The 26,707-nt window shown below is 39.1% G+C and overlaps 1 protein-coding gene across 6 annotated transcripts in view; it reads left to right on the top strand.

Moving 5' to 3' along the window:
• Positions 1–25,065, top strand: part of LOC135167799 (protein kinase C-binding protein NELL1-like) — a 42,988-nt gene extending 17,923 nt beyond the window's left edge. The window contains exons 2-14 of one of the 6 annotated variants that reach the window (XM_064131353.1): positions 9,197–9,424; positions 11,732–11,882; positions 11,965–12,247; positions 12,928–13,083; positions 13,167–13,389; positions 13,600–13,785; positions 14,177–14,296; positions 14,788–15,048; positions 15,628–15,996; positions 16,291–16,550; positions 16,934–17,176; positions 18,935–18,955; positions 20,992–25,065. In XM_064131353.1, coding sequence (XP_063987423.1) covers positions 9,197–9,424; positions 11,732–11,882; positions 11,965–12,247; positions 12,928–13,083; positions 13,167–13,389; positions 13,600–13,785; positions 14,177–14,296; positions 14,788–15,048; positions 15,628–15,996; positions 16,291–16,550; positions 16,934–17,176; positions 18,935–18,955; positions 20,992–21,507 — 3,017 coding nt within the window. In that variant the 3' untranslated portion in view covers positions 21,508–25,065. Of the gene's footprint in view, positions 1–9,196; positions 9,425–11,731; positions 11,883–11,964; positions 12,248–12,927; positions 13,084–13,166; positions 13,390–13,599; positions 13,786–14,176; positions 14,297–14,787; positions 15,049–15,627; positions 15,997–16,290; positions 16,551–16,933; positions 17,177–18,934; positions 18,985–19,057; positions 20,028–20,991 lie in introns of those variants that run through there. The other 5 variants (XM_064131355.1, XM_064131359.1, XM_064131357.1 and 2 more) reach the window with 5 other exon arrangements.
• Positions 25,066–26,707: the final 1,642 nt, after the last annotated feature.

The raw sequence follows: 26,707 nt of genomic DNA, 5'->3' as shown, positions 1-26,707 counted from the left end.
TCCATGAATTATCATCAAGCTGACTCTTGAATCTCACCATTTAACCCTCTTCAATTTTCGGTATCGTCCGATGGTCAGACACCAGTGGTGTCCAACAATTATCAAATTCGTCGAAGTACAGTGCGGCCACTGAACCGCATTTAAGATGGCATTAAACGTTAATGGTCGTGGTATCAGCGGCGTGAAACTACTTTGGGCCAATTGGGCGGCCTTGGCCCAGCCCGGGCTTTGACAATTATTCATTGGAATGTGGTAGCTCCAAGTATTGATGATGTTACCGACTCTCTTCACCTTCGTCGCCTTCGGCAGTCATTTCTATTCACTTCGATGGATCCATCTGCATTCGCCGACGCATTATTAACCGCCGTCGTAACGGGACAGCCGCAAGGGAGGAAATCACTAGTGGTTTCGGGCCGTCAGGGTCAGACGACGATTCCGGAGAAGTTCAGACGTTTTTCAATTAAAAATTTGTCGTCTAACTGAAGTATTTGGACTTGAAAATGTTTCAGAAGTTTTCTATAACCCTCCGCCGAAGCATATGTCCAGTAAAATTAATTAAATTAAATTAATTGGTGGGAGGAATCTTTTGGAGATTATTTGAGAGCTTTTTGGCGGTTCAGAATAATTTTTAAAAATCTGGAAAATTTTCGTTGGTGGAAGGGAACATATGACGTTGGCAGACGTCAATGTTAAGTAGATTCAGTCATGTTCGATGATATTGACGTGCGTTTTTTCATGTGATGTGCGCCCGAGCTGATGACGGCAGGGTAATAATCCAGGTTATTACCATTTGAATTATTGAGAGTTGTAGCCCAGGTTGCGCACGAACATTTTTTTCCTCGACTGTTTGATGACCTTTTTTTCATTCCCTCGTCTTTCTGCGATTCGACGTTGACACGGCAGGAGAATTCATTATTGATCAGACGGGAGAGCTGTTTATCATCGGGATTATTGATTGTCAGAGGGATAAGATGGGCTTTCGCGGAATGTGAATGGGGTAATTACGTTTTTTTGCGATACGACGGCGGGATTTATTCGTCATAAATACGATGTAGGGGTGGGGGATGTCTCCAGAAATATATTTCCACACAGCACCCGGGCGCGGAAATTTTCCCATCGCTTTTCTTAATTTTCCCTGACCTTTGGCATTTGACAGAAAATAATTTCAAAAATTTGGAGCCATTCCGAGTCGAACAACGAGCGCCTGGTGAATGCCGCAGTTGAGAATGGCTTTTCAACCAGCGGTAGATTACCCAGCGTGACAAAAGCCGGGGAAATGACGAGGGAAATGCTCATCTCGAAATGAGGAAAATTCACGAAGAATTCAGCAATTTTCCCTCCCCTCGAGTGCTCGATAAAAAGGGACAATTACTCACCATTGAATCCCCGAAGAATCGTCTCTGGGGTTGTGACAAGTTTTTAAAAAACAATTTACCCCTGAACTCTCGACAACCCCTGGGGAATACCCTAACGAGCACTTCCAAATGCGACCACTTAGTCCTCCGGAGAACGAGTGGATTGTAAAAATTTACGGAGTAATGGTTGTGTTGTGAAAACACTGTGATCAACGAATTGGGGTGGGGCCACTCACTGCGGGGACCCGTCGAGCATCCCCGGGGACCACTGAGTTTCACCGGGAAACATTGTCACCCTCCCCAAGTGGCACAGCCGTCCGGAACGTGGGGAAATAAAAAGGGCAGTGCTCAGTGAAGGGGTAGTGATTCGGACGATTTTATTGAAGGGAGGGTTGGGGGTTGTTCGGCTCTTGGGGTTGGGGAGGAGTGAATATTCTTGGTTTATTTACCTTTAAATGGTCGCGACCAGCGGGACCGCGGGGTGACAGCCCATTTATGGGGATGGAAAATCAAATCGCGAGGAAATTCGTCTGAAATTTTGGGGGAAGACGATGGGGGATGTTTTCATTGTCATAACACCCTTATTGTGATGAATTATCATTCGGCATATCGTCGGTATTTATTCCAGATGAGTTGCGTAATTTTTTATCTCGATAATAATTTATAAAAATTGGGGATTTCGAGTCCAGCGAATATATCCAGCGCTCGCTCGTAAGATCGCGCCCGAAAATTGAATTGAAATCGAATGGAAATTGGAGATGTGCCCCAGCTGTCAGCTCCACATGTCCCCGACTCCAGTGACAACGAAATTCGGAGGATATTCCACCCTCACTCTGACTGCTGGCCAAAGGCATTGGGGAAATAAAAGGGCACCGTAAATTCACGACATGTGAATCAACAATGACAGCGAAACGAATTTCAGTATCGATTGAATGGTCTCGTCTCTTCTCATCAGGGGTTCGTTTAGTCCCTCCAGGACAACTCGAGGAAAGACACTCGAGCCTGGCCTTTGAATACTCCTTGACTATCCTTTTATCTCCAGAACCATCAAAGCGAGTTGCGAGTTAAATTGCTGCTATTCGAACTCGTCCATAATTTCCACTGTTTGAACCATCATCGTTTCCAAGTGTCATCCATGATGGAATATTGTGGAGGAATTTTTTTTATGGATTCTGCAGTACTCGATGGCGCCGCGACGTCGAGACACTCCAACCACCACTGGATTGAAGCATTTTACGGTGGGGTTATCCCGGGGGTTACGTTATCACACGGATTCTGAGCAGAATCGATTATCGTTTCATTTATTATCCTTTGATGTGCGGTCGATTGTGATGATCGCTGATCTCTGACGTCGGCGCGGGAATTTTTCAAACGCTGATAATACGACGATTCGTTAAATAACTGGGAGAGGAGAGGGAGGAGGAGGGGGAGGCGTATTTAGGTAATTTGGAATGAGAAATTATTTGCAGAAAAATTTTGGGAAAAATAATTTCGAATATTTGAGGGAAATTTAAATCTCGCGCGTTTGACCTTTTCGTGGAATTGTGATTTGTAATTTTGTTGAAGAATCACTTCAAGGACTAGAAATTTGCAGTCCCCTGCGTGCAGCCCACTCGCTGTATCTGACACAACTTGAAAATTTATATCTCAATAACCCCTGGAGGCTCGTGCATGACCAATCGACTTGTGTGCGAGAGACGCGCGGTTTATGGTATCGCAATTTGTCGATTTGCAAGTGAGACCCACTCAGCCATTTTCCGCAAACGCCATTAGGACCAAATGACACTCGCATTGCCTTCTCATTTGCATTTCCATGTTTTCCGTTGTGGTCGGTGTTATTGCTCACTCTCAAAGCACTGCTTCCGCGTCTGCTGGTGGCGTCCACCTCTTCATGTCACCGCAGTAATAAACTCATTCCTCGTGGCGGTTCTACAATTGCGTGTGAAAAATTCCATTAGGGAACCGCAAGGAAAAAATTGGAAAAAATCTTTTACATGGACAATGGAGTCGCGGAAATGCTGGTGAAAAATTCAGATTGAGCGGACGTTGGACGGTGCGGGGCAATACTCTCATTAACGTCGATATTTGTTGCTTAATATTTATGAGTAAGAAAAATTATTTTGTCAATTACTGAGACAATACATTTTTTTAATTTAAAAATTGGGAATTTTTAACACTTAAATTTGTTTAAGCTGTCGATAATCTTTTGGAGATTATTCTGAATTCTTTTGAAACCAAAAATCGACCGACAAAATCCTTCTCTGAGGATCTAAAAAAATTTAATATAAAAAAATGGGTCAGTTACGGTAAATTGTCTCCTGTAAAATAAAAAAAAAACGTTAAAATTATTTCCTCTCTCGTCGGTTTTTTCTGCCAAAAAATCGTAAATTGAGATTATTCATATGGAAATATCGGTGTTTCGATGAATGCAAATAATATTCGGTATCGAGGTAATTTCACGTGAATTTCGTACACCCGTGCGTGAAAATTCAATCGAGCATTCGGCCGTAATCCGAAAACTGGTGGCAAACTGTGCCGACCTTTGGGTATTACGGCCAAACCCGGTGGAAATATCACACGGCGCGAGGAAGGGAGGGAATGATATTAGGGTCACATCCACCTCCCCCTCTGGCTCGACCATTGTAACACGTATCCCACATTCTGTAATGATTTCATAGCCCCTGATAAAAATTCATAGCGTGCCAATCTTTGAAACTCACCGGGTTGAACCACCTCTTAAACTCCTGAATCGTTTTGCGTGCGAGCGTGAATTTCCCCGATGCACATTACCCGCTCTATTTTTAAACTAATCCCTGAAAAGGACGAGGTAAAAATCAATCCCATTGGGCTATAAATAAACTTTGTCGTTGAAAAATTAATGGAGGATTCATTCTCGTCCTCGTGGGAAGTACCGACGACTTTTACGTAATGATTATCCCACAAACGAGAAAAAATTGATAAGAATCGCGAGTGAAAAAAATTTATGAGCTGAAGATCTTCAAAAAACTATCAAAAAGTCCCAAAGGATCTGTCTGACCCAAAAAAAAATTATTCGACGTTTAAAAAATGTTTAGAATTTTATTTCAGAAAATATTTGTTGGAAAATTCCCTTCCGAATGTTATTCCGAATAAAAATTGTTAATAAATAAAAAAAATTAAATTATTTGGAGCGAATGATTCGCTGATTTGAAGATTTTTGGACGATCTACGGTACAAAAACTTTCTACCCTGGGAATTAAATTTAAAATTCAACGAATGGAATTAGAAAATTGAATGAACAATTCAACGGCTCTCCATTAAATCTAGTGCACTTATTTTTGAATAACTTCCATTAAGGGAATGGAACAAATATAGTGGGGAAAATATGAAAGAAAGATATTGTGAGGGGGCGAGCTGTTAACGGTTCGCTCCAGTGTTTTTTCAAAGCGATAGCACCAGGTTGAGATCCGCCGGTGAGATAACACCGCTCCATCGAGATCGCGTGATCGCCGATGGTATTTTTTTTTTTTTATATTTGTCGGGGTTTGTAAGAACCATGTTAATGAGCTCCCGGGAACACGATTGTCTCTAGCTTAATTCCTACGACGATTAATAAACGAATGGACAGAAAAAAAATTAGGTAACGAGATATTAACGAGGGTCCGACTTCTCCGAAGTCAACCCACCCTCGGGGAACATTGGAATATCGACCGAGAAAAATTCTCCGGAAAAATTACCGCGCAATCCAACGATTTTTGGGAATTCTCGTGCCCTTAGGGGAGGATTTCTTTTTTTTTCTCCGTCGCATGGTCTAAAATGAGGGAATGAAACCCGTGTTTAACATGTCATAAACTAGTCCGATCTCGGTAAATATTGACCAACAGGTCACTTAACAACTGCTGTTTACAAATCTCAAGTGTTAACACTCTATTTTCTGATAACATCGTCGCCAGCTTAAGATCTCTGGGTTAAAAATCCCCCGGGACCTCCACAAGGGCTGAAGGTGGTGTTAAACTTCCAGGAATTCATCTCGCGATTGATAATGATTTTCCGGATCTTCCGGTGATTAAAATGCTTCTGTTTATGAATAAATTTCCGGTGGAAGTTGTCGGCTTTTATGAGGTCTCAACAACCCCATCCCTAGACCCCCAGGGTAAACAACATTTTTTCGTGATAAAATATTCGGTGGGAATTTCGAGTGTGAGAAAGAAAAATTCTTAACGAAGTTAATCATAATTTACATTTTTCTCTCGCTCACGCGGCGCTAAAATTCCGGTTTTCATGACGGAAAAAGCCACCAGACATCTTATTCACGTTGAGCGTAGATTACATTTAGCACATCGTCAATTGCGCTCAGTAAAACGTAATTTATGTTGTTTTTTTCGGTTTAAATAACTGTATCCTTGATACAGCCGTTAGACTTAATGTGGACACGTCTCGATGGTGACTGACCCATTCACAATAGACCACTGACCCGTTCAAATATCCGCGTCTGAATATCCCCATATTATTCAATTAACCGAGAATATTATCTCGTTAATGAGCGTCTGAATTGCCCGGAATTTTTACATTCCACAGAAAAAAAATATGGAATGAAAATTGCGGAGCTGTCGCGCAATTTGATTCAATAAATTTCTGTTTAAATGTCTTCAGGGTGGGGTAATTTTCCCTTAATTAAAAAAATCGTTAACTCTAATAGTCGAACAATATCATAAAAATTGAGGTCAAATGTTTGCAGTCCTGTGTGCGTCCCTCTCGTCCCCCTGCGGTTCCCCGGTCGTCGTCGGTACAAAAGCCACGTGATTGAGGAAGCGATAAGTCTCGAGACCGAGCTCTTCACGGTCTTCATTCTGTACTTCACTCGTTAGACGATCTCTTGTCTGTACCACTTATCGGATCACCCCAACGTGCGACAAATCCTCGCCAGGATGGAGTCTCCCAAGGCCCCATCCGCGAGTATTTCCTCTCTCGGGAGAATAAAATTATCCGTTTTTTAGTTGAAAAAAAAAACGGAAAATGTACCCAACAAGGACACAATGTCAATGTCGTCGACCGGTCGATCGAGTTAGCTTTGACCTTGACCCTGACTACTCGATAAACCATCGGCCCGATGTCGTTGCAGTCCTCCATATCCCGAAGATGAAGGTGCACGTCGAGTCGTGCCTCGACGTTGGCTTCGCGAGGCTAACGATTTTGGTAAAAATTTTTTTTTGAAATTTTTGTTACTGACTCAGGTGAACTTTAATGGTATAGTCGATCGAGCTCGACTCTCGTTCGTGTTCGATGCCTATATTTCCCGGTACTGGGGTAGATACTGCGAAACTACCGACAAATTGAAACTACAAATATTCACGAAGTTCAGACTAATCGAAAATTCATTACAGACTGACGAGGGCCTCATGGTTTCCACGATAAAAATATCAGTGAAATACGGAAGGTCTGAGTGAGAGTCAATTTAAAATTTAAAAATAAAAATGCAAATGAAATAATGGTAGTTCGAGTGCTGCAAAAAAAATGTAATTTATGGGCTGAGGAAAATTATGGCTCAGGGGATATGCCCCCCATTTATTTACCTTTCAGGTGAATATCTTAATTAAACAATCTGTAATTTCTCGCGCGATTAATCTCAAGAAAAAAATACTTTAAACATGAAACAGCGGATCTGCTTTCATTGACGTCCCTTTAACAGACAATTCCCCGTGGATTACCCCCACGTGAGAGCCATTGTAACCGGAGACAATGAACGTACGATCTGATGCAATGCCCGTCATTCACCTGCTGATGACGGTGAAAAACCGCCAATTCTTCATCACTTGAAAAATCAGGTGATGCTAAATTCTCACGAGTCTCCACTATCGAATATTTCCCTTCATCAACAAATTCAGTCCCACTATCATAAAAAATTATTCTCTAAAAATTTTTAAATCTTCCAGAATAAAATCCAACGAATAAAATCAAAATTATTCCCCCCCAATCGAATTAATTATCTCCCTAATTAAAAAATCGAAAAATTGATGAAATATTTCTCCTCACTCCACCTCAACCCTTTCCCTATCACTCACGTCCTCAGTTGATTTTTCCCTTCGCCCATATCATCCCCTAAACTGAACTCCAGTTACCCAACAAAACTAGAAAAGCTCGAATGCTAGAGTCTCTCGAGTATCGATCGTTACTCCAGCAGACGGTCGTGCTAGTTTCAAGCGAAATTCCGGTGTCAGTGGAGATAAAGAAGGTTCGCCTATCAGTGCTACCAAGCCAGGAAGGGTTCACCGGGGGGATGGACTAATCCACCAGTAAATAATTGACTCGCGTATCGTGGAATGAAAATGCTCGCGTTTGGAATACGAAAGGGGAACAATGAGCTCGAATGAATTTGCCGACGTCGAGACGCCCGGCAGTCTGCCATCACCATCAGGAGCTTCCCGTTTCATCTCCACTTGGTTTTATTTGCCGACGCTCTGTCTCCATGTGTGCTCAGACGGGCTGACGTAATTCAGGGAGGGATTGAAAATACTGGGGATAGTCGCACGCCTTTCCATCAATTTATCGGACATTGTTACGACACTGAATCATAGTTCTTCCTGGAGAAAATATTTTCTCTCCTGGAGGTAATAGGTTTCTTGGAGTTGCTGAGGGTCGTCGACCCCGAGGGGGGGCTCCAATGAATGTCTCGTTCTGGGGAGATGAGGAAATATTTGAATATTAATATTTTTATTATGATAATATCGAAGATTGAGGGGAAAGTCGTGGGAGAACGGAAAGAAATTGTTTATAAAAATTAGTTTAATACTCCATGAACATGTCTGATGCCTCATCGGTCCCTCATCTCTACCCCAATATGTTATAAACATTAATTTGTGATAAATATTTTTTTTCTGACGCAGAAAAAATTTTTTCCTTCTGATACAACAATTTTTATCCAGTTAATGAAAATTGTGGAAGTGTTGGGGAATTTTTCCCCGAGTGGTATAATTATTTTTACTCGACTCACTATTGTTTATTAAATAAAATTGTCTCGGTATATTCGTCAACTTTTATCCCCACAAAACGCAATATTTTTCCCATAAGAAAAGAATTAACTCGAAATGACTGTAATCACTTTATTCTGTGGAGTCTGCAGAAAAGTTGGCGAATAGAAAAAAAAGCTCGAGGGCTGAGAGACTGTTTAATCTAATCGAGAAGGTGAGGAAAATTGTTCTCTCGTGCTCCTTTGTCTCGGCCCTTGATATTGAGAGAGTCGGCAAGGGGCACTCTTACCCTGTCAATTGGATTAATCTCGTTTTGGCACGCTGTCACGTACTGAAAGGGGCTTTTATATCTTTGATAATCGAGGGTACGATGTGCCACTGACGTGAGGAAGATCACATCTTTAAAAGATGAAAATTGTCGTTGTCGGGGGGTGGGGGTGGATCGATAGACGGAAATAATAGAAGAATTTTTCCTTGGGTATTTTATGTGACCTTAAACTTCGGCAATTATTCTTTGCGTGTTACGAGGTGAGAGTCAATGCCATTGACTTGAGTTTTTCCACTTGAACTTCATAATTTAGAACTGAAAAGTCGATGGAAATAAATTCCTCAGCTCAATTTACTTAAAATTAAATTAATTCACAATTTTACCGAACTACAACTAAATTTCCGAGAAGTTAAATGATCGAGGTTTGTATTTTCACTTACGACAAATGAATAAATAAATATACAATTGTTATTGATGAATCAATTGTCGTCCCTGCATAGATTAGATAACGATATTCTCCAGCTAACGACAAACGCATTTATTTAATTTCCAACGTGACAGTAGAAATGTTTATGCACTGTTCATTAACATTGCAAGATAATGATGTATTTTTTTTTAATTTTCAGTGATGGGAGCGACGAGTGACAGTATAGACGATGAAACGTCTAGTGCAACGTCGTTGACGACAGCCTCAACGACATCACCACCAGTGTTACCTGGTAAAACGAGAGTGTTCGGTGATCTCGGGGGTAGCATTGACCTCTTAGCTGCCCTACAACTGCACAATAGAACACGCCAGGGGGTTACGCAGGTACCAGGACTAGCCAGGCTCAAACCTGCGTATTATCTCCAGGGTGAGTGTGCCCCCAAAATAACAATGATTAGTCAGTAAAACACATATTAATTTAACGACAGTCTGGCCATTTTTTTCCTTCTCTGGATGATGAACGACATGAAATATTTCGTACCTTACAATGCATGAGTTCACGCAATGTCTTTCGAGGAAATTCAGCCAATTATCCAAGGCCCCACCCAATTATGGATACGTAGAGTGAGATCAGGGTGAGTTGCGTGTTCAAGGGGCTGTCAAGTGGCCCGAATGAGACACCAAGATGAAAAAAAAATCTTTTCTTGGGTTATTAAAGGGTCGAGGAACCCAATAAAAAGTGGAGTACTGGGGGAGGGTATGAGGGGTGAGAAAATATTAGGCCCCAATTTTTGAAAATTATTTTAACATTATTTTTCGTGATTTTTAATTAAAAACTGCTGCTGTCCTTGGAATATGTTTCGGAAATATTTAGAAAAATTTCCAGAAGACAAATTTGTCCAGAAATAATTTGTTTATCTGATTGTTTGTTTGTTTTTCGAGTATTTCCGTAAGGCCCTATTTCTTTGAAGATCTTCCATCGAAAAATACGTGAAATACTCCATCGTGTTGAAAATAAGTTCTTTAACTCAATGAGTTCGATAAAAATTCGTAATTAACGCATACGAAATCGTAAATTACCGTTATCGCACCTTAATTTACGGTAGTTGTGAGCGTAACACGTGAGAAGTGCAAGAAGTGACGTCTGAGGCGCAATTTAGGCCCCTGAATATCGCAGATATTTTTTTTTGTGTCGCAACCCATCAGAATTCACAAAGCAGGACCGAACACAACCCTCCGATGGAGGTTTTTGAGAAAACAAATAAAGGTAGTGATATCGAGGATATTATGTGCAGACGGATAGATAGGGTGACTATGGTTATTGTCCCCTTACGGCCCTTCTCGTGACCATCTTTCGCGCCTTCTGTTTGATATTGCGATTCACCACAACCCCTCGTGTCGCGACTACAAATGGTCCAGTCTGATGGTCGTGGGGATCTCATCAAGTTCTATTGAGAATACCATCAAGGATACAAATTGGGGATTTCCACCTAATCCTCGGGTTTTTTATCTCCTTTCTGTCTTTCTGTGGAGGATTTATCTACTTCGAATAGGTCCGATGGATCCACGACAAAAACTATCATCGAAAATATATGGAAAAACTATTTCCGCTGGATATATATTTTTTTAAAAGTATATTATCCCCTAAAATTATTTTTTAACGATAAAAAAAAATTAATATAATGCGGAAAATTATTATTTTATTCAACGGAGTTCAGAAAAATTGGAAAGTTCACGAGGACTTCGCGTCAATGAACATCTAAACGTCCAAAACAAAATTATGATGCGGTTTTGATTTATTGCAAATTAACAATTATATTTATATTGAATATTTCCCGCTGCGAGGGGAATTTCATTTGACGGTTTCCGGTTTTTTTTGCATTTTTTTTTCTAAAATTTCCTGTCACATTAAAAACAAAAGCTCCCAAATTCGTCCGTCAATTGAGGCGTGAAAAATTCCCATCAACGTCCACCCCGACGGCTGCCACACGTCCCCCTCAGTCTGGTAATTACGCACCCCCCCGTTAATGATCTATTCCCCTCCTCTCCCCCATCGAAGACCCCATTCTCCTCATCACAGTGTCTGCACACAGAAGGCATTTACTACTTATCCACTGCGTCGCAGTCCGGAAGTGATAACGTCGTTGTGCTCAGCCGGCAAAGAAGATTATTACCGCTGACGGTGTTTAGTTACCATACTGCCATTGGCCCACGTCTGAAACGAGATATGTGGACGAGAAAAATTGGGGGTGCGAGGGGGGATGGGCACTCATGACTGGGTTCCGAAGCCAGACTCAACATTGTGGTATTTTTTTTTTTCTCCTGTATTTACCGTGCGGCACGTACCGACGAGGCAGGTGCTGCACGCGCCAAATTAAGTTCACTCGATCCGAGAAATTTGAGATGAATTACGGAAAATGAATTGTTGTTTATCATGCGCATGGTTTAACGGAGAATATCCACTTGCCGAGGGGGAACATTCGTTGGCTTCGGCACTTGACATTTTTCCCCATGAGTTTATCAATTGAGCGGAATAATTCGAAGGACAATGATAATGAGGGACTGAATCGATAATTTAGGAAATTTATTAAGTAATTAATACAACAGTTGATTTTATTTTTAATTGTCGTCTTTAGTTGTTAAAGGGTTTTGCACACGTGCAAATGACGGGGTAAAATCCGTCGGGGGATGATTTAAAAACCTCTTGAGATAATTTTTCTCTGAATGAATTCAGGCGAGGAGAGGGATCTCCAGTTGAGTCAGACGAGCTTTGAGCGAGCGGCATCACTACTTCGGCGGGTTCCGGAGTTCACTGTTGCTGCAGCACTTCGCCAAGAGGAAGCTAATTCCGGTACAATCGTAGCCTTCTCCCATGGTAATAATAGGTACGATTTCTCCCCGTTGAAGAGTCGGCTGTAATTCTCATCATCTGACGTGGCGAATCACCTGAGTTAATCGATGTTACAGGTATTTGGAGCTGCAGAGCAGCGGCCGAAAAGACGAGCTCCGTCTTCACTACGTTTCCCGACGTGATGGTGCTGTGCACGTCGAGTCATTTCCATTTCGTCTTGCTGACGGTGCGTGGCACAGGGTTGCACTGAGTATCAGTGGCTCGCAGGTCGAGCTACTCGTCGATTGTCATCCGCTTTACAGACGCCTACTCAGACCTGGACCACCAGATACTAATTTTACTCTGCCACAACTTCAACTCTGGGTCGGCCAGAGAAATGCCAAGCACTTTCTATTCAAGGTGATAAATTATTCATTTATCGGTGAAGATAAATTAAATAATTCATTGACGTCGAGGATGTGCCGACGGTCACAGGCAGAATTCATCCATCGGTTGAAGGGCTGAATATAAATATTCAATAACTCAGGATTGGATGATTGAAATTCAACGATTTTTTTTTCATTTTGAAGCTCTATTTTCAAGCTCTGAACTCAAAAAAAATCATCGAATTTCACTCTGCGGTTTCTGAGTTATGGCTCACTGAAGACGGTCCTAGTTACCCCGCGCTCTCCTACGACTCGAAAGCTGAAATTACTGCAAATTACTGGCCTTTCCGGTGAATAAATTTACTGCAGACTATAACGTATGGATTATAGGATCATAATCTGATGGATCTAATTAATTATTAATTTTTTAAATCCCTTAAAATCAAGTTCTCGCGAGTCCCCATTTTTTCATTCTCTCCAAAGTAGTCGGAAAGGTGATTGCACCCGACGAACTCCTGTCATTCGTCACCGTGACTCAGCACTAGTGAGCCCCAGTTGCACCCTCAGCTCTCGAACACTTCCTGCAGCAAAAGGGAGGAAATGGCTCCTGGCTAATGGCCCGTCGAATAATTCCCATTGTGCCATTACAATCCCGCCTTTCCTTTTTCAAATGCATTTATCTTTTCATAAAAATTCTTTTTGTGATGACACTAGGGTGCTCTCCAAGACGTCAAGCTTATTCCAGGCGCCCATGGATATCTGTCGCAGTGCCCTCAGCTCGACACTTCCTGTCCCACATGCGGACAGTTCTCAATTCTTCAGAATACTGTTGAACAACTTATGCACAATTTAAACGAATTGACTCGTAGGGTAAATATTTCATGATAAATTATTTCTTATTACTGTGAAGTTATTTACGTGGAAGGGATTCACATGGACGTCCTTCCTTTTAGCTAGCTGCTGCAGAGGGTAGAATAAGCAAAGTGGAGGAATGCGAGTGCCAAAAATCATGCAGGGAGAATGGTACTGTTCATGATGATGGAGCAACGTGGGAGAAAAACTGTCAGTTGTGCTCCTGCGTTCACGGGGAAATCGAGTGCAGGCCGATACCCTGTGCACCAGTAACATGCAAATATCCTCTTATACCTGAGGGACAATGTTGTCCCATCTGTCTGAGTACGTCCCAGCACTGGATCAATCGAATGTTTCCATTTAAAAAATTCTCTGCATGAAAATAATTTTTCCAAACAACGTCCCAGAGAAAATTCACTAATAAAAATATATTCAGCTGTCAAAATGATTTTCCCAGATGATCTCTCTGGAAACATTCGCCTCTGAATGTTGTTCTGATTGAGGAGAGATTTTTAATTGAATTTATTTGCTTAGAACAATGTTACACTCACGGTGTCATCTTCGATCACGGTGAGAAGATGTCCCCGAGGCAATGCCTCGAGTGCGAGTGCATCGATGGAGTGTCCGAGTGCTCCAGAACGAAGACAAAATGTCCACCATTACCCTGTTCACCCAGTGAGCAGATAACTGTGGCCGACGAGTGCTGCAAATTCTGTCCAGGTAGGAATTGTCAATCAAAGAGTTAAAAATATTTTCACTCTGGAGGCGGGTGAATTGCGTTAAAAAATTTTGAAAACTGCAACAGCCGAGTGCAAATTATCGAAACAACTGTCTTCTCAAAGATATGAGCAGCTGTCTCAGCGCTGTACTAATAAACAACCCAAGTGATTGAGAACTATTTTTTTTATTATTTAAAAAAGATTCGATATTAATACTATTTTTCATGGACAATGTTTTCGCTACTTTGTGCCGACAAACTTATACTAACTCACCTGAAGATTAATTAATCCCCTCATGTAATGTTAACGGATATCCTTGCTTATATCTACCATTGTAACTAATGCCGCTGATTAATCCTTCCCTGACGCCACGGATTAACAAAAATAACCAGGGGTCGACTATTGCGCTAAGGGCCACAAATGCCATGCAAATGCATCTTGCGTGAATCTCCAGACGACCTACGCCTGCCACTGCAATCTCGGCTTCCAAGGGGACGGCCAAAACTGTCATGGTACTAAAAAACTAATCAACAAACTAGAATAACGAGATGATTAAGGGGATCGTCAGGGAAATTTTAAAGTCTTCCCCGCATCCAGGGAGGTACTGGATAATTAATTAATTATTTTCTGTAATTTTTTGTCTTCTAAAATTGCATTTAAGTGACTTAAAATCCCTATAAAAAATTTTTAAAGATCGTAAATTAATTGGGGAGGCTTAATTAACATCCCAGTATCACCCCCCCATCGATATAATCGCCAAATAAATTTTTTAAGCCGGTTCTAGAGACATCAGAGCCTCGAAAAAAAATTATTCATTCAATTCGAAGAATAAAATAAAAATCAGGCTTTTGTGGGGCATAATCGATCGCCCCCACCAATGACCATCAATCCAGAGGGTCTCAGAGTCTAATGATGACTGAAATTTCCCCGACGCATCCTCTCAATCAATCACCCCCGATTTTGTGAGTAAATCAATAACCAAATTGATGATTCTTATCGTCAGATGTTGATGAATGCAAACAACAGGGCGGCTCCGAGGGCCACCACTGTAATGCTAATACCCAATGTGTGAACGTGGTTGGTTCGTACACGTGTGAGTGTCTTCCTGGGTATCACAGGGTGGACAAGTTCAACTGCGCTGAGTTGGATGAATGCGCGACTGGTCAGCACTCGTGCTCAGAGCACGCTACTTGTGTTAATACTGCTGGAAGTTACTACTGCGTTTGTAAGGAGGGATACACAGGGGATGGATACACTTGCAAACGTAAAGACAATCACTTAAGACAATCACTTAGTATTAGTTCGGTAGATTAGGTAGAACAGTCGTTAATTTCACTTCATACTGAGAACAAACTTTTGTTGTTTGTGATAAATTGAGTTGAGAAACGTCAGACTTTACTTGAAATTCAGTGGAGTTTCCAATAATGGGGCAGACGAGAAAAAAAATTCGTCAACTGACTCGAACTCTCCGACAAACTACCCCGCATTTTATTCTGAATTACCCCAATTTTTCTAATCAATAAAAAATGATTAAGTCTAATCGTCAATAACAACTCAGTAGCGAAGTGATAAAATGAGATCGAGTTATCGAGTAATATCTCCGAATCGAAGTGAGATAGCGGAATTGTTGTAATAACATTTATTGTAGAGCTTGAATTGCCCTACAAATAATGTCATAATAAAAATTTTGCTATCTCCCCCAGATGCCGAGATATCCCTCAAAAACTGGCCACCAATCTTCCCTCACTCACATTGTAACGCCCTTACGTGTTCATCCCTTAAATCCACGTGATTAATGTCAATAGCTTCAGTTGATTAACATCGTATCTATTGTACTTTAAAGCGGTGTGCAATGGGACCTGTCAAAATGGGGGTGAGTGTATAGCGCCTGGCAGATGCTCCTGTCGTCGTGGTTACATTGGCAACAGCTGTGAGCTTGATCTGGACGAGTGTGCGAGTGATCTTCACAGATGTCACCATTCATCAACGTGCTTCAATATGCCTGGCTGGTACTACTGTCGTTGCAAGCCCGGTTACAGAAGTGCATTACACGACAGCAGCCAGGGTACCCAGTGTCTGGACATTGACGAGTGTAATGACCAAACTCTGGAGAGAAGACACACCTGTCATCCAACTGCCAGGTGTATCAATACGGATGGGGGATATCAGTGCGATTGTCCAGGTGTTGAGACAAGTCAAGAGTGCAAGCTCAGTGAGTCAATAATGAAATAGTCATTCTCGTTGCTTATTAATGGGGCTTCAAAGTCTTTCTTCACTTTGCTAACAAATTTCTCGTTCACCCCTCCCTCCCTGACGCAAATTAAATTCCAGTCTACCCCGCGGAGATTTTTTTTAATTAATCCGGACCCACAGACAGATCAGTTTAGATCCTCTGCAGATCTCAGGAAGTTCTTCTGTAGGAAAAAATTTTCTCCCCGGGATTCAGCGTAATCTGTCTGCTGGATCCACCACCACCTCACGATTAAATTGTTGCTATTGTCATTAGGCTGCTGGTTCGAGGACAGGGAGGTGGGTAATGGGGAGACACTGGCCCCTGCTGGCAACCCCTGCAGACAGTGCACCTGCAAGGACGGTGTCATCTCCTGCAGGGATCCCATTTGCGACTGCAGCTTGCCATCCAGCAGACGAGACAAGTGCTGTCCACAGTGCGATCCTGCTGCCTCTTGCAGGCATCAGGAGCTTCATCATCTTATTTTTAGGAGCGGAGAGAGATGGATTTATCAGTGTCAAACATGCGAGTGCCTGGTAGGTGCATTAGAATATTTTAACTGACGATTGTCGGTGGGAAATTTGATGATAATATTTGGGGATCTGCTGGTGCTATTCCCAGCATTTCAATGAACCGTGAAACGCCTTCGGAAGTCATTAATTTTCATACAATCAGTTATTCAATGAATTTGATTATCTGCTTTTCCTCTAATCCCTAATTCGTTATTTAATGAACATTCGTAACTCAATCGACCATTGCGATTGATTGCATCTCATGAATATTTAATTGCAATTAATATTAGGAGTTTTATTTATTTAAAAATCAGTTGTTTCAATTTTAAAATCGATTCATTCAATTAAGGAATTTCTATTCCGGATATTTAGACATTTGTTTAAATTTTTTTTTTGCTTTGTTATAGTATGGAGAGATAGACTGTTGGCAAATGGAATGTCCCCCAGTGAGCTGTACGAACCCCGTCACCGAGGATGGCGATTGTTGTCCACGATGTGAGGATGATCCCTGTGCACGGGAAATTCACACGAATATTACCGGTATCGCACTGTCAAGTCATCCACGACCGTGCAGTTACGCCGGTATAATTCATGACAGTGGCAGTTCTTGGCAGGACCCGCATGACAAATGCACAACGTGCGAATGCAAGGTAAGGGGGCCCGTTAACGAGCCAACCTACCAAAACATATTTTCATTATCACTTTATACTTACATTGTTGCCTAGTCCATAAATTAGGATAACGGGAAGTAGAATAAGTGGGGGGGAATAGCGATAGTTCAAAGTGCAGCCATGAATAAATACATATTTAAATTGATATATTCACTGTATCTTGTCACTTACTTTGTGATTAATTATGATATGATACTCTGATGTGAACAAGGTCAGTAAACGAAGTGTATAGCGCCTTCGCTTTGACCAAATAAATCATCAAAATTATGAACAACTGCTGCAGATACTTTGAAATGACAATAATTATCGTGCAGTACTGTACAGAGTAACAGGTTGCATTTAGTACTGCACGATTTTAGTTAATTAATATGTAGGACTTTGTGTGAAATGATGCTAAGTGGCTCATTACACTGAGGGAAGAAAAATTATGGAGATTTTCGTGAACGATAGACTCTGGTAATTTTTATTCGAATTATTTGCGAGAAATTACGATAACATAACTTCGATTTTCCAAGTTCATTCCGCAATTAATTAACCTTCATGTGCTGTGGTGATAATTGCCCAGATAAATATGTACAAAAATCGCTGAAAGTAATTATCAGGATGAGATTCTCTGATGAGGTTTGTCATCGATTTTTTTTCCCAATCAGTGTAGCCTTAATGCTTCCAACAGTACAGACATACCATAACCACAAGACATTGACATCGATTGACATAATCATTATTTATGTTGGATTATTTTTTGCGACACAAAAATATATTTTGATCAATTGATTTTTAATGAATATAAAATATCGGTAGGTAATCCTCGTTCGTACGATACAGACATGAATTTCATTGAACACCTGATTTCATTAACTTCTCCTCATCTTGATGTTAAACTCGAAACTGTGGCTATGCGCTGAAGTATTAATTTCTAATTAATATTTTATTGAACTATGATAACTGCTAGATAATTATTTAACATGATATTTAACATTTAAGTCGCTGTACAACGCGATGTCTAGTATCCTTACAGGGGCGTTCCCAAACTGTAGCAAGATCAGTGTTTCTTTTAATTTAAATTTTCATGGATTTAGTTTAATTAAAGTTGCATCATAGGTTGATACATATGTCATCATTGAATTTAATTAAGTTATGATGCTAAAGGATATAATAATAGTTGTGGGGAAGCTCGAGCGATCGAGGCCTGAGTGATGGAATAACAGCTGGCTTGCTTTTTGAAGCTTTCATCGTTTACATAAATTAACATGAAATAATTATTTAATTAATCAAGAGATCACGATCGCACGTGCTTTTGGGTCGGCCCTGCATGGATCATTAGTGCTACTGATTATTTTTATTTCAACGAACTCGATCGGACATTTTCCTTATCCACGTTCGACGTGTAGAGGTAGAAAGTTATTGATTAGTAGTTGATCAATAATTAAAGTGGGGTAGAATGGATTTCAGTGGTACATCGTGCCACAATAAAAAAAAAAATTCTAGTAAAAAAAAAATCAATATCGCTGATGAAAAATCGAGAAAAAATTGCAGGCCACCCCATTCTACCCCAGTACCTAGTGAACTCAGTAGTTTATTTGATGGATGACCTTACTAGACTACTCTTAAAAAATACATTTAAAAGTTCGAGCGGGTTCGTGCAAACACATCACCCTGAATACGCTAACCTTGACCATTAATAAACCCCCGTGATAACTAACCGATTAACGAGCCTAACAATGGGTATCCTTGCAGGTGCCGTACTGCGCCCAATTGGTGAGCAATAGCGCGTGTTGTGTGCATCGGTAATCACATCACTTCTACCTCACCTATATCTTCTAAAACCTGCCTATTTATTTTTATTTATTTTTCCTTTAGATCAGCTACTTGAGCTCGATTTTTTGCAGGCCTGCTTGTCTCTCATGCCTCCCCCCATTCCTCCCCCATATTTTTTCTCTCTTCAACTGTCAAAATCACGTCTCGTAATTCATCTATCAACGACATCAACATCATCCTCGATGATATCTGCTCGTAGCACGCAATTCATGTGAATAATTCATGTCGATTTAATCGTGAAATTCGACACATGTTTCGTATAAAAATTTTTAATATAAATTTTCTTATTGCAAAGGGAACCCCTGGGTCTAAATTGCACGCTCTGAATGATGGCATGATCGTTATTTCTCATTTGTATTATTTGATATTTGCCTGTATTAGTTAGCACGCTGAATCACCATAAGTTATTTTATTTTCTCTTTATTAAAACTCTATGATACGAAGTAAACCCGTAGGATCGGTCAAGAGAGAAATAAAACGCACGAGGAGACGCCTACATATTCGCATTATTTTGCACATTTTATTACACTTCATTGGAGTTATTTATTTAACTATATATTTTTTTTTAATCAACACTCGGGTCTTTTTGCACACTCCCTCCGTCTGCATACATAAAACAGTATTAGAAGCACAAGGGCGCTCTCAATCGCTACTTACGATGACAAAACTTCAAGTGAACGAGGCAAATCATTAGAATAACAAAGAGAATTAGAATTTCATTGATAATAATTTCGAGACTTCACGAGAAAATCCATGAAATTCAAAGTTCCCTGTCAACATTGTGTACTCATGAATATTTAATATTTTCCTGAATTATTCAGCGCCTGGAAAAAAATATATTTTATCAATCAGCGACTGAAATTGTTAATTAAAAATGTTTTGAAGTCCTAATCACCCCTTTCACTGAAGTACTGTCACCCCGTAGACTATAGTTTAGCTATTCACGGTAAGATCCAAGACATACTATGGGAATTCATTGTTTTGTTCCCCAAATTTTTATGTAACGCATGTATGTGATGTTTTTTTTTAACTCAAAATTTTGTGATCATAATAATCATCGAATAACGAGAAAATTTGCAACAGAACGTGATTCCCGATTGGCCCTGGAGACGAATCAAGAGGGAATTATGGTAGTGATTCTATATTAAAGTAAAACAAGACCAAAAATCCACCGAAGGTGACAGTGAATCAATTGATTATAACCAACTGACGAAACAATGAATCACATAATATGTGTTTTAGTCGCGCCCATTGAACGTTAGTCTTTCTGACCGAAGGTCAATTTTGTCCAATTCTATGTTATCGAGTTCAGCTGCATAATGGCATAACAGCTGATTACGATTGACAGTTATTTCGAATTCATTGGTCGACACTGTTTGAACAATACGAAGACGAGAAGTTTCTGGTTTACAGGACAGCCCTCGCGGAATAAAACTCGTGTGTCTATCAGTCAGTCTTGCTATGAATGAATTATCCACTTAACTTCAACAAAATAATTCTTTAGGGAAGACCTTCCTTCTGGACCATCACCTATCAGACTTCTGAGTGAAATTCTAGGTCCCCTATGATGACGAGAGACTTATGGGTCATTCTGACCTGGTCCAGTAGTGGTCACCACCCCAAAGTCTACCCCAAAAAGCTCCAAAGTCCAGACGCGCCTCTGGGGATCGTTCAAAAAAAAAATACGACTCAAAAAAAATTATGAGATAAATAAAATACTTTTTCTTTTCAAAATCCATCGACTTCTCCCTGAAAACTAGAAACTTCTCTCTGCAATATTGACCAGCCCCAGCAGCACATCACAATTTTCATAACCCCCCCAAGTCGTTCCCCTTTCTCCTCCCCCTTTCCTCCAATAATCAATCGAATTGACAAAATTCTCCTTGGACCAGACAAGCGTGAGTCAAAATTACCTCCCCCTCTCCCAACAGCTGAATAAACCAAACTGACTAACGGCTATTTACCTTCGCCCGTAGGACGGTCAATTATGCTGCAGCTACGATTATGGCTGTGCTGGTGATTTGGGGAATGGGACTCCCTCAATCCCTCCTAGAAAGTCTGATACTACCTCTGTGCTACGTAGCACAGACCCTTCGAGCGCGCATATCGCTACATCGAAAACAACAGTATCAACGATCGGACCAAACGATAACAATCCTCGATTATCACCCCGAGACATTAGAGCCAGTGATAAATCACCAGAATCAACGATTATCATCGAGACAACTAAAACACAAACAATATCATCACCAAAGACATTCAAATCATCCGAGAAATACAACGATCAGTCATCTGGAGTTGATGATGCACACGGTATCACCAAAAATATCATTTCATTTCCAAAGGCACAACCGGTTAATCGTAAGTTATTGGCAACAACGAGAAGCCAACAGAGACGTGCACAACTGGTAATTGGTAAACGTAGCGACGTTGATGCTGGTAGATCCGGTTACATTGCTGCAAGAGCCATTGGTAGCACTGATGCTACCTGAAGTGGTCATCATAGCTCCTGCGTTAAGACGCTGACGAATTAACGAAAATATTAATATCGACGAATTACGAGTTACAAACGGGTCAAGTCATTCCACATAGAGGGAGGGAGGGTGGGTCTGGGGGCTGAAACGCTGTCAAGTGCCTCAATGGCGATGTGAGAAAGCAATTGTCAACATCTTCAAGATTTTTCCATGACAAGGAGAATCGATTTTGCTTTGAAATCAGTGCGTTATTGGTCGACGAGAGTTAATTTTTACTGAAATTCTTTGTTAGTTTCTTCTCCCTCCCTCGATCCCTTTTCTTTTGTAATTTTGTATTTTCTTTTCTTTTCGGCGGTTGATGAGATGAGTAAGAATAAGGGGAGAGACTTTGGAAAATGGTACGTCGTTGGGTGATGATGGAATAACTGGTTGATCCGTAATTTTCTAGGGAACACTGTTTGTCATATGACTCGTAAATTCAGAGAATTGAATTTATTTAGGAATTTTTAGAGGAATTATTCACGTTTTATCGTAATGTGAATCGAGCGACAGTTTTTCTCATGTTTGTAATTGCATACAACGATGAAATAGTGCTTGAACCGATTGTCCCAGGAATTGATGAGGGGAATAATTAGTGATGGGGGAATTTGGGAGATGATTTTTTTTTTGTCCCGCCCGATGAACGCGCTGGACTCGCTCGATCGGTTTTTTTTCACGATTGATCCTAAGGTTTTCCCGCTCAGCCCAATGGTAACGAATTAAGGTACTTCCTCAGTGTCGGAAAATTGGTGGAAATATTTTTTTCATGTAAAAGTGTCTGCTAGACCCCGAGAAATGACACTTTGAACCCAATTAAATTGCATTTGAAATTTTGTATTCGTTTCAATTTATTTCTGTATCCAATGAATTTTTCGTTTATGTAAAATAAATAGTTTCTTAAATGCTGATAATTATTATGCCTCTAAGTAATAAAGTCTGCATGTGAGTGAAGGAAATATTTGTTTATGGTTGAAAAATTATTTATTTGGTGTGAATAAAATGAATAAAAAAAATATTTGGGTCTGAATGAACGCATTTATATAATTCAAACAAACCATTTTTCGGGGGACAGAACGATATTACTTATACAGTCCCAAGCTTATTTTTTAATTGACAATTAATTTTTAATGTGTGAAATAATTGTTTAGAAAAATTCTCTTCGATTTTTTTTGATTATCCTGTACTATCGCCTATTTTTTCTCCAGAAAAATTCTCGATAATGATTCATTAAATAAATGTTCAAATTATAATTAACAAAAGGTCTCTCCCTTGAAAAATCTGCTGTTTCCAATTTCGCGAATGAACGATAAACGAAAGCTGGAAAAATCATTCCAGTTTTCCATGAATTAAATCCAGAAAAAAATGTTGACTGAGGAAATACCTTAATGAAGCGAAAACGGATGAAAAATACTACAACTACATTCCTTCTTAAACTAACCATAAGTAGGCACTAATGAGAGAAACACATATGATTATAGAAGTGAAAGAATAAAAAAAAATGAAAAGAAACATAACTAAATAAAATAATTAAAACTAAAGTTACGTAAGAGAATTAAACAAACGCCTGCCCACAAGAAAAAACCGTTAATGCAGATTGTATTACCGTAGGGGTACATATGAGATTTAAAAACTAAATTAATCTAAATTATTAATAAAAAAACGAAAGATCCAACGCAGATGTTTAAAAAAATAATGTGAAACGGCCAACAGCGCCTCGAAATTAATACGTAGCGTGTAAATGAAAATCTCAAGACTCACGAGATCATTAATTGCAGATGAAATAAATAAACAGTGAGCGATAATTAATAAAAAAATACGAAACATACTTTTTCAGAATCTCGCAATACGCACCAGAGAATTATTGGTAAACGTTTGTTCAATGTGCAATAATTTTCGATTTAAAATAATCTAGCTTAATTTATAAACGATTGGTTTATATAAAAATAAAAATTGATAACAAAAAAATGAGCGAGAGAGAGAGAGAGAGAGAGAGATGACAGCAATGATTGAGCGGATGCATTGGGAAGCGTAAGAGACACGTGACATCGAATCGAATGATCTTTACATTGAGTTTGATTTGTCGTCGCATTTGGAGAGAGAGAATAACAGTTGAGATGCCAATTTAATTGGTCTCAGGGTCGATCTCGTGCGATTTTAATCGACCTAGTCGAATCGGGCATAGAGATTAAGGTCTCCCCTCTTAGAGGTTCAATTCTAGTCATACATTGATGTGAATCGATCAGTCGATTGCAAAGAAAAAAAAAATCTAAAAGATCATCTAAAAAATTTGATATATCAATGTAAATGACTCATTGCGTTTGATATAATATTTATCATCTTAATTTGACTATTATTGAGGATGAATCATTGATAGCAGTTGGTAACGCTGAGACATTAATAATTATGAAATTAAAAACTTTCCCAGGAAGTACATAACTGTACATTTAAATAATGATGAAATTGTAAATTGTATGACATTTTTATTTTCAATTATTAAAATAGAAAATACAGTGTACAAAATAATTGTTTACAGATATTTTTTTTTTTCTCATTTTGTTTTCCTCATTAATTCTAGTTTAATGTAACTAAAGAGCCAATGAAAATATTGTTAGCTTTTAATTAGTAACATTTGAATAATAAATTACAAGTGAAGAGATGATGAGTGAATAATATTCATTCCCGATAATGTATTTTCAGGCTGAAAATATAAACGACATTGAGCAATGAATATGTTAATGAAGTTTAATGACGAAAAATTATAAACAATAAATAGAGATGTAAAAACAAATACTGTTCCTTAAATAAATGAAGATTAAAGAAACAAAGTTATATATGAAACGAACCGCTGGTCGTGTGCGGCTCTGACAGATGATTCTTTTTAAAAAAAATACTGATGCGCAGACAGTTATTATAATGTGACAAGAAATTAACACTATCAACATGATATTCGCGATTGATGACTAAACATTGTGTTGCGCCTAATGAGGAAATATCCTTGAATTATTATCCGGTGCGCAGGTGCGCAGTTTGATTGAAATATTCACGAGCGAAACTATTTCGTTGAAGAGCGTTGCAAATTGCCAATTTTTATTATAAATTTCGCCCTTTGAGTTTCTAGGTTTGATGGAAAATTTGCAACAGATCTGATTGACATAAACAATCAAGAGAATTTGCCTTTGTACCTTTTCTTCTCATTAAAAAACCTAAACTGATGCAATTAATTAACTCGAGGGATTAAAAATAAATAAATCAATTCAATTTCTTCGCAAAAATAGAACAAACCCCTCTCGCAAATTCGCGAAGTTCTTCCGCGAAATTTTGTTCGTCCTCGTTGAAACAAAAATGATAAATAGTACATGAGAATGCTGTTACTCTAATGTATATAGTTGTGTGCCGTTAGTTTATCATACATTATACATATAAGCTGATTAAATACGCAAATAATTATTTACATTATTACGAATGAGAGGGAAATCACAACAAGAGGAGAGTGAATAAAAAAAGATTAAGAAATAAAGTGACGAATTGAATAAAGAATCCAAATGGTGATCGTTTTTTTTTTGCATGGTCCTACGAGTGACGTAAACAAAATGAATAAATCATACGATTATTAACGTATGTTATAACTTGGCACAAAGAAACGTCAAATGAGTGACTGATATGTATATTAGAGGTAAAATAGCCTGTCTCATGATGTGTTTTTTGCACGAACGCGTTTATTGTTCAGATGTAATAGGCAGATGTGAGAGAACAACTGGAGAATTTTATGAGTACATTGGAAAATGTGGGAATCAGTCGATGGGATAGATAGGTAGATAGGTAGGTATGTAATAATGGAACGGGGATGCGCCGGGCCACGGAATTTATCGAGACTATTTTTAGGGGAGAATGGGGCAAAATGGAACTGCTGAGGAAAATTAAATAATTGGAAAACTGATTAATTAACGCGACTCACGCAAAAAAATTCGTTTTAGAAAATTCAGTAATAAATCAAAAAACTTTTTGATGAACAAATGTTGATTTAAAAAATTGAAAATTAATATTTTTTTGCTTGTACTAATTTTTAAAATATTTCCTCCCTCTCCAGATCATTTTGCAGGGATTGTAGCTACCCTTCCACGCAAAGAAAATATTGCCAGAAAAAATACTGTTGATTTTAAAGATTTTGTTGTGCAATTCCCTAATTTTTTGCCATAAATCTTGCCATAAATTATTATATCAGTAGTATAGTAAATTTTCTGGTATTTTGATCCGCGAATTCCTCCCAAATATTCCCATGTATGATAGTCGTCTGAATCCCTGAAGATTAAATTCTTACTCCACAATAATCCACTGATAACGAATTAAACAAAATAACGAAATCCGTGCCCCGGCAGTTGATTTAAGCTTTAGTTATTTTCAAGATAATTATCATAACGACGAATACCAGTAAATATTAAGTAGAAGTGAAGTGGATCAAGCAAATCAACGAGAGAGCTAAAAAAATAATAAATTTAAAAAACTGTCGCTATATCGATGAAGAGAATTTATTCACGCGACAATGAAGAAATTGACGGATATTTTTTCTCAAATTAAGAACAATTTTCTCGGTTTAAGAGCATCGAGGTAGGATTTTTTTTATTTCTGAAGGGAATTCCCTGTTTTTTTAATTAACTCCCCTTCCACCCCTCGCCATCCAACGTTCCATATTCAGTTATTCAATACCTTTGCGTGTCCTCATGTTCTCAACCGGGAAATATTCAGAGAAAATGCTCTTGTTCTTAATTTAAGGGGAGGTTCACCTCAGGAAAAAAAACTTCGGCGTTTATTGAGGAAAAATTTTTGAAAGTGCAATTTATCGCAAGATATTTACCAGGAATTTTATTCTGCGAAGAAAAATAGTCTTTGACAATAAGAAAAAATTATAAAAAGAAAAAAAATTAAAAAACCAATAGAATTAATTTATTTTAGTCTCTTAAACATTTAAATCTCAATGTTTTTGACATTTTGACATAAAGAATTTGTTTTCTGTGGAAAAATTCGATGAACAATGCTCTCAAACATTTTTCCTCGCAATAGAAAAGTTTTTTCTTAAAAAAAATAACTTGCCACGTTTCCATGCTTCACGTAAGATCGAATGTTTCTATATGTACGTGAAAAAAAAAATTATTTACCTTGAATAGCTTACGAATTACGAGTA

Source organism: Diachasmimorpha longicaudata, chromosome 12 (assembly GCF_034640455.1).
Source record: "Diachasmimorpha longicaudata isolate KC_UGA_2023 chromosome 12, iyDiaLong2, whole genome shotgun sequence".
Classification (NCBI taxonomy): Eukaryota; Metazoa; Arthropoda; class Insecta; order Hymenoptera; family Braconidae; genus Diachasmimorpha; species Diachasmimorpha longicaudata.
The sequence above is the reverse complement of the archived record's forward strand: the minus strand, read 5'-3'. Positions and strand labels throughout refer to the sequence as shown.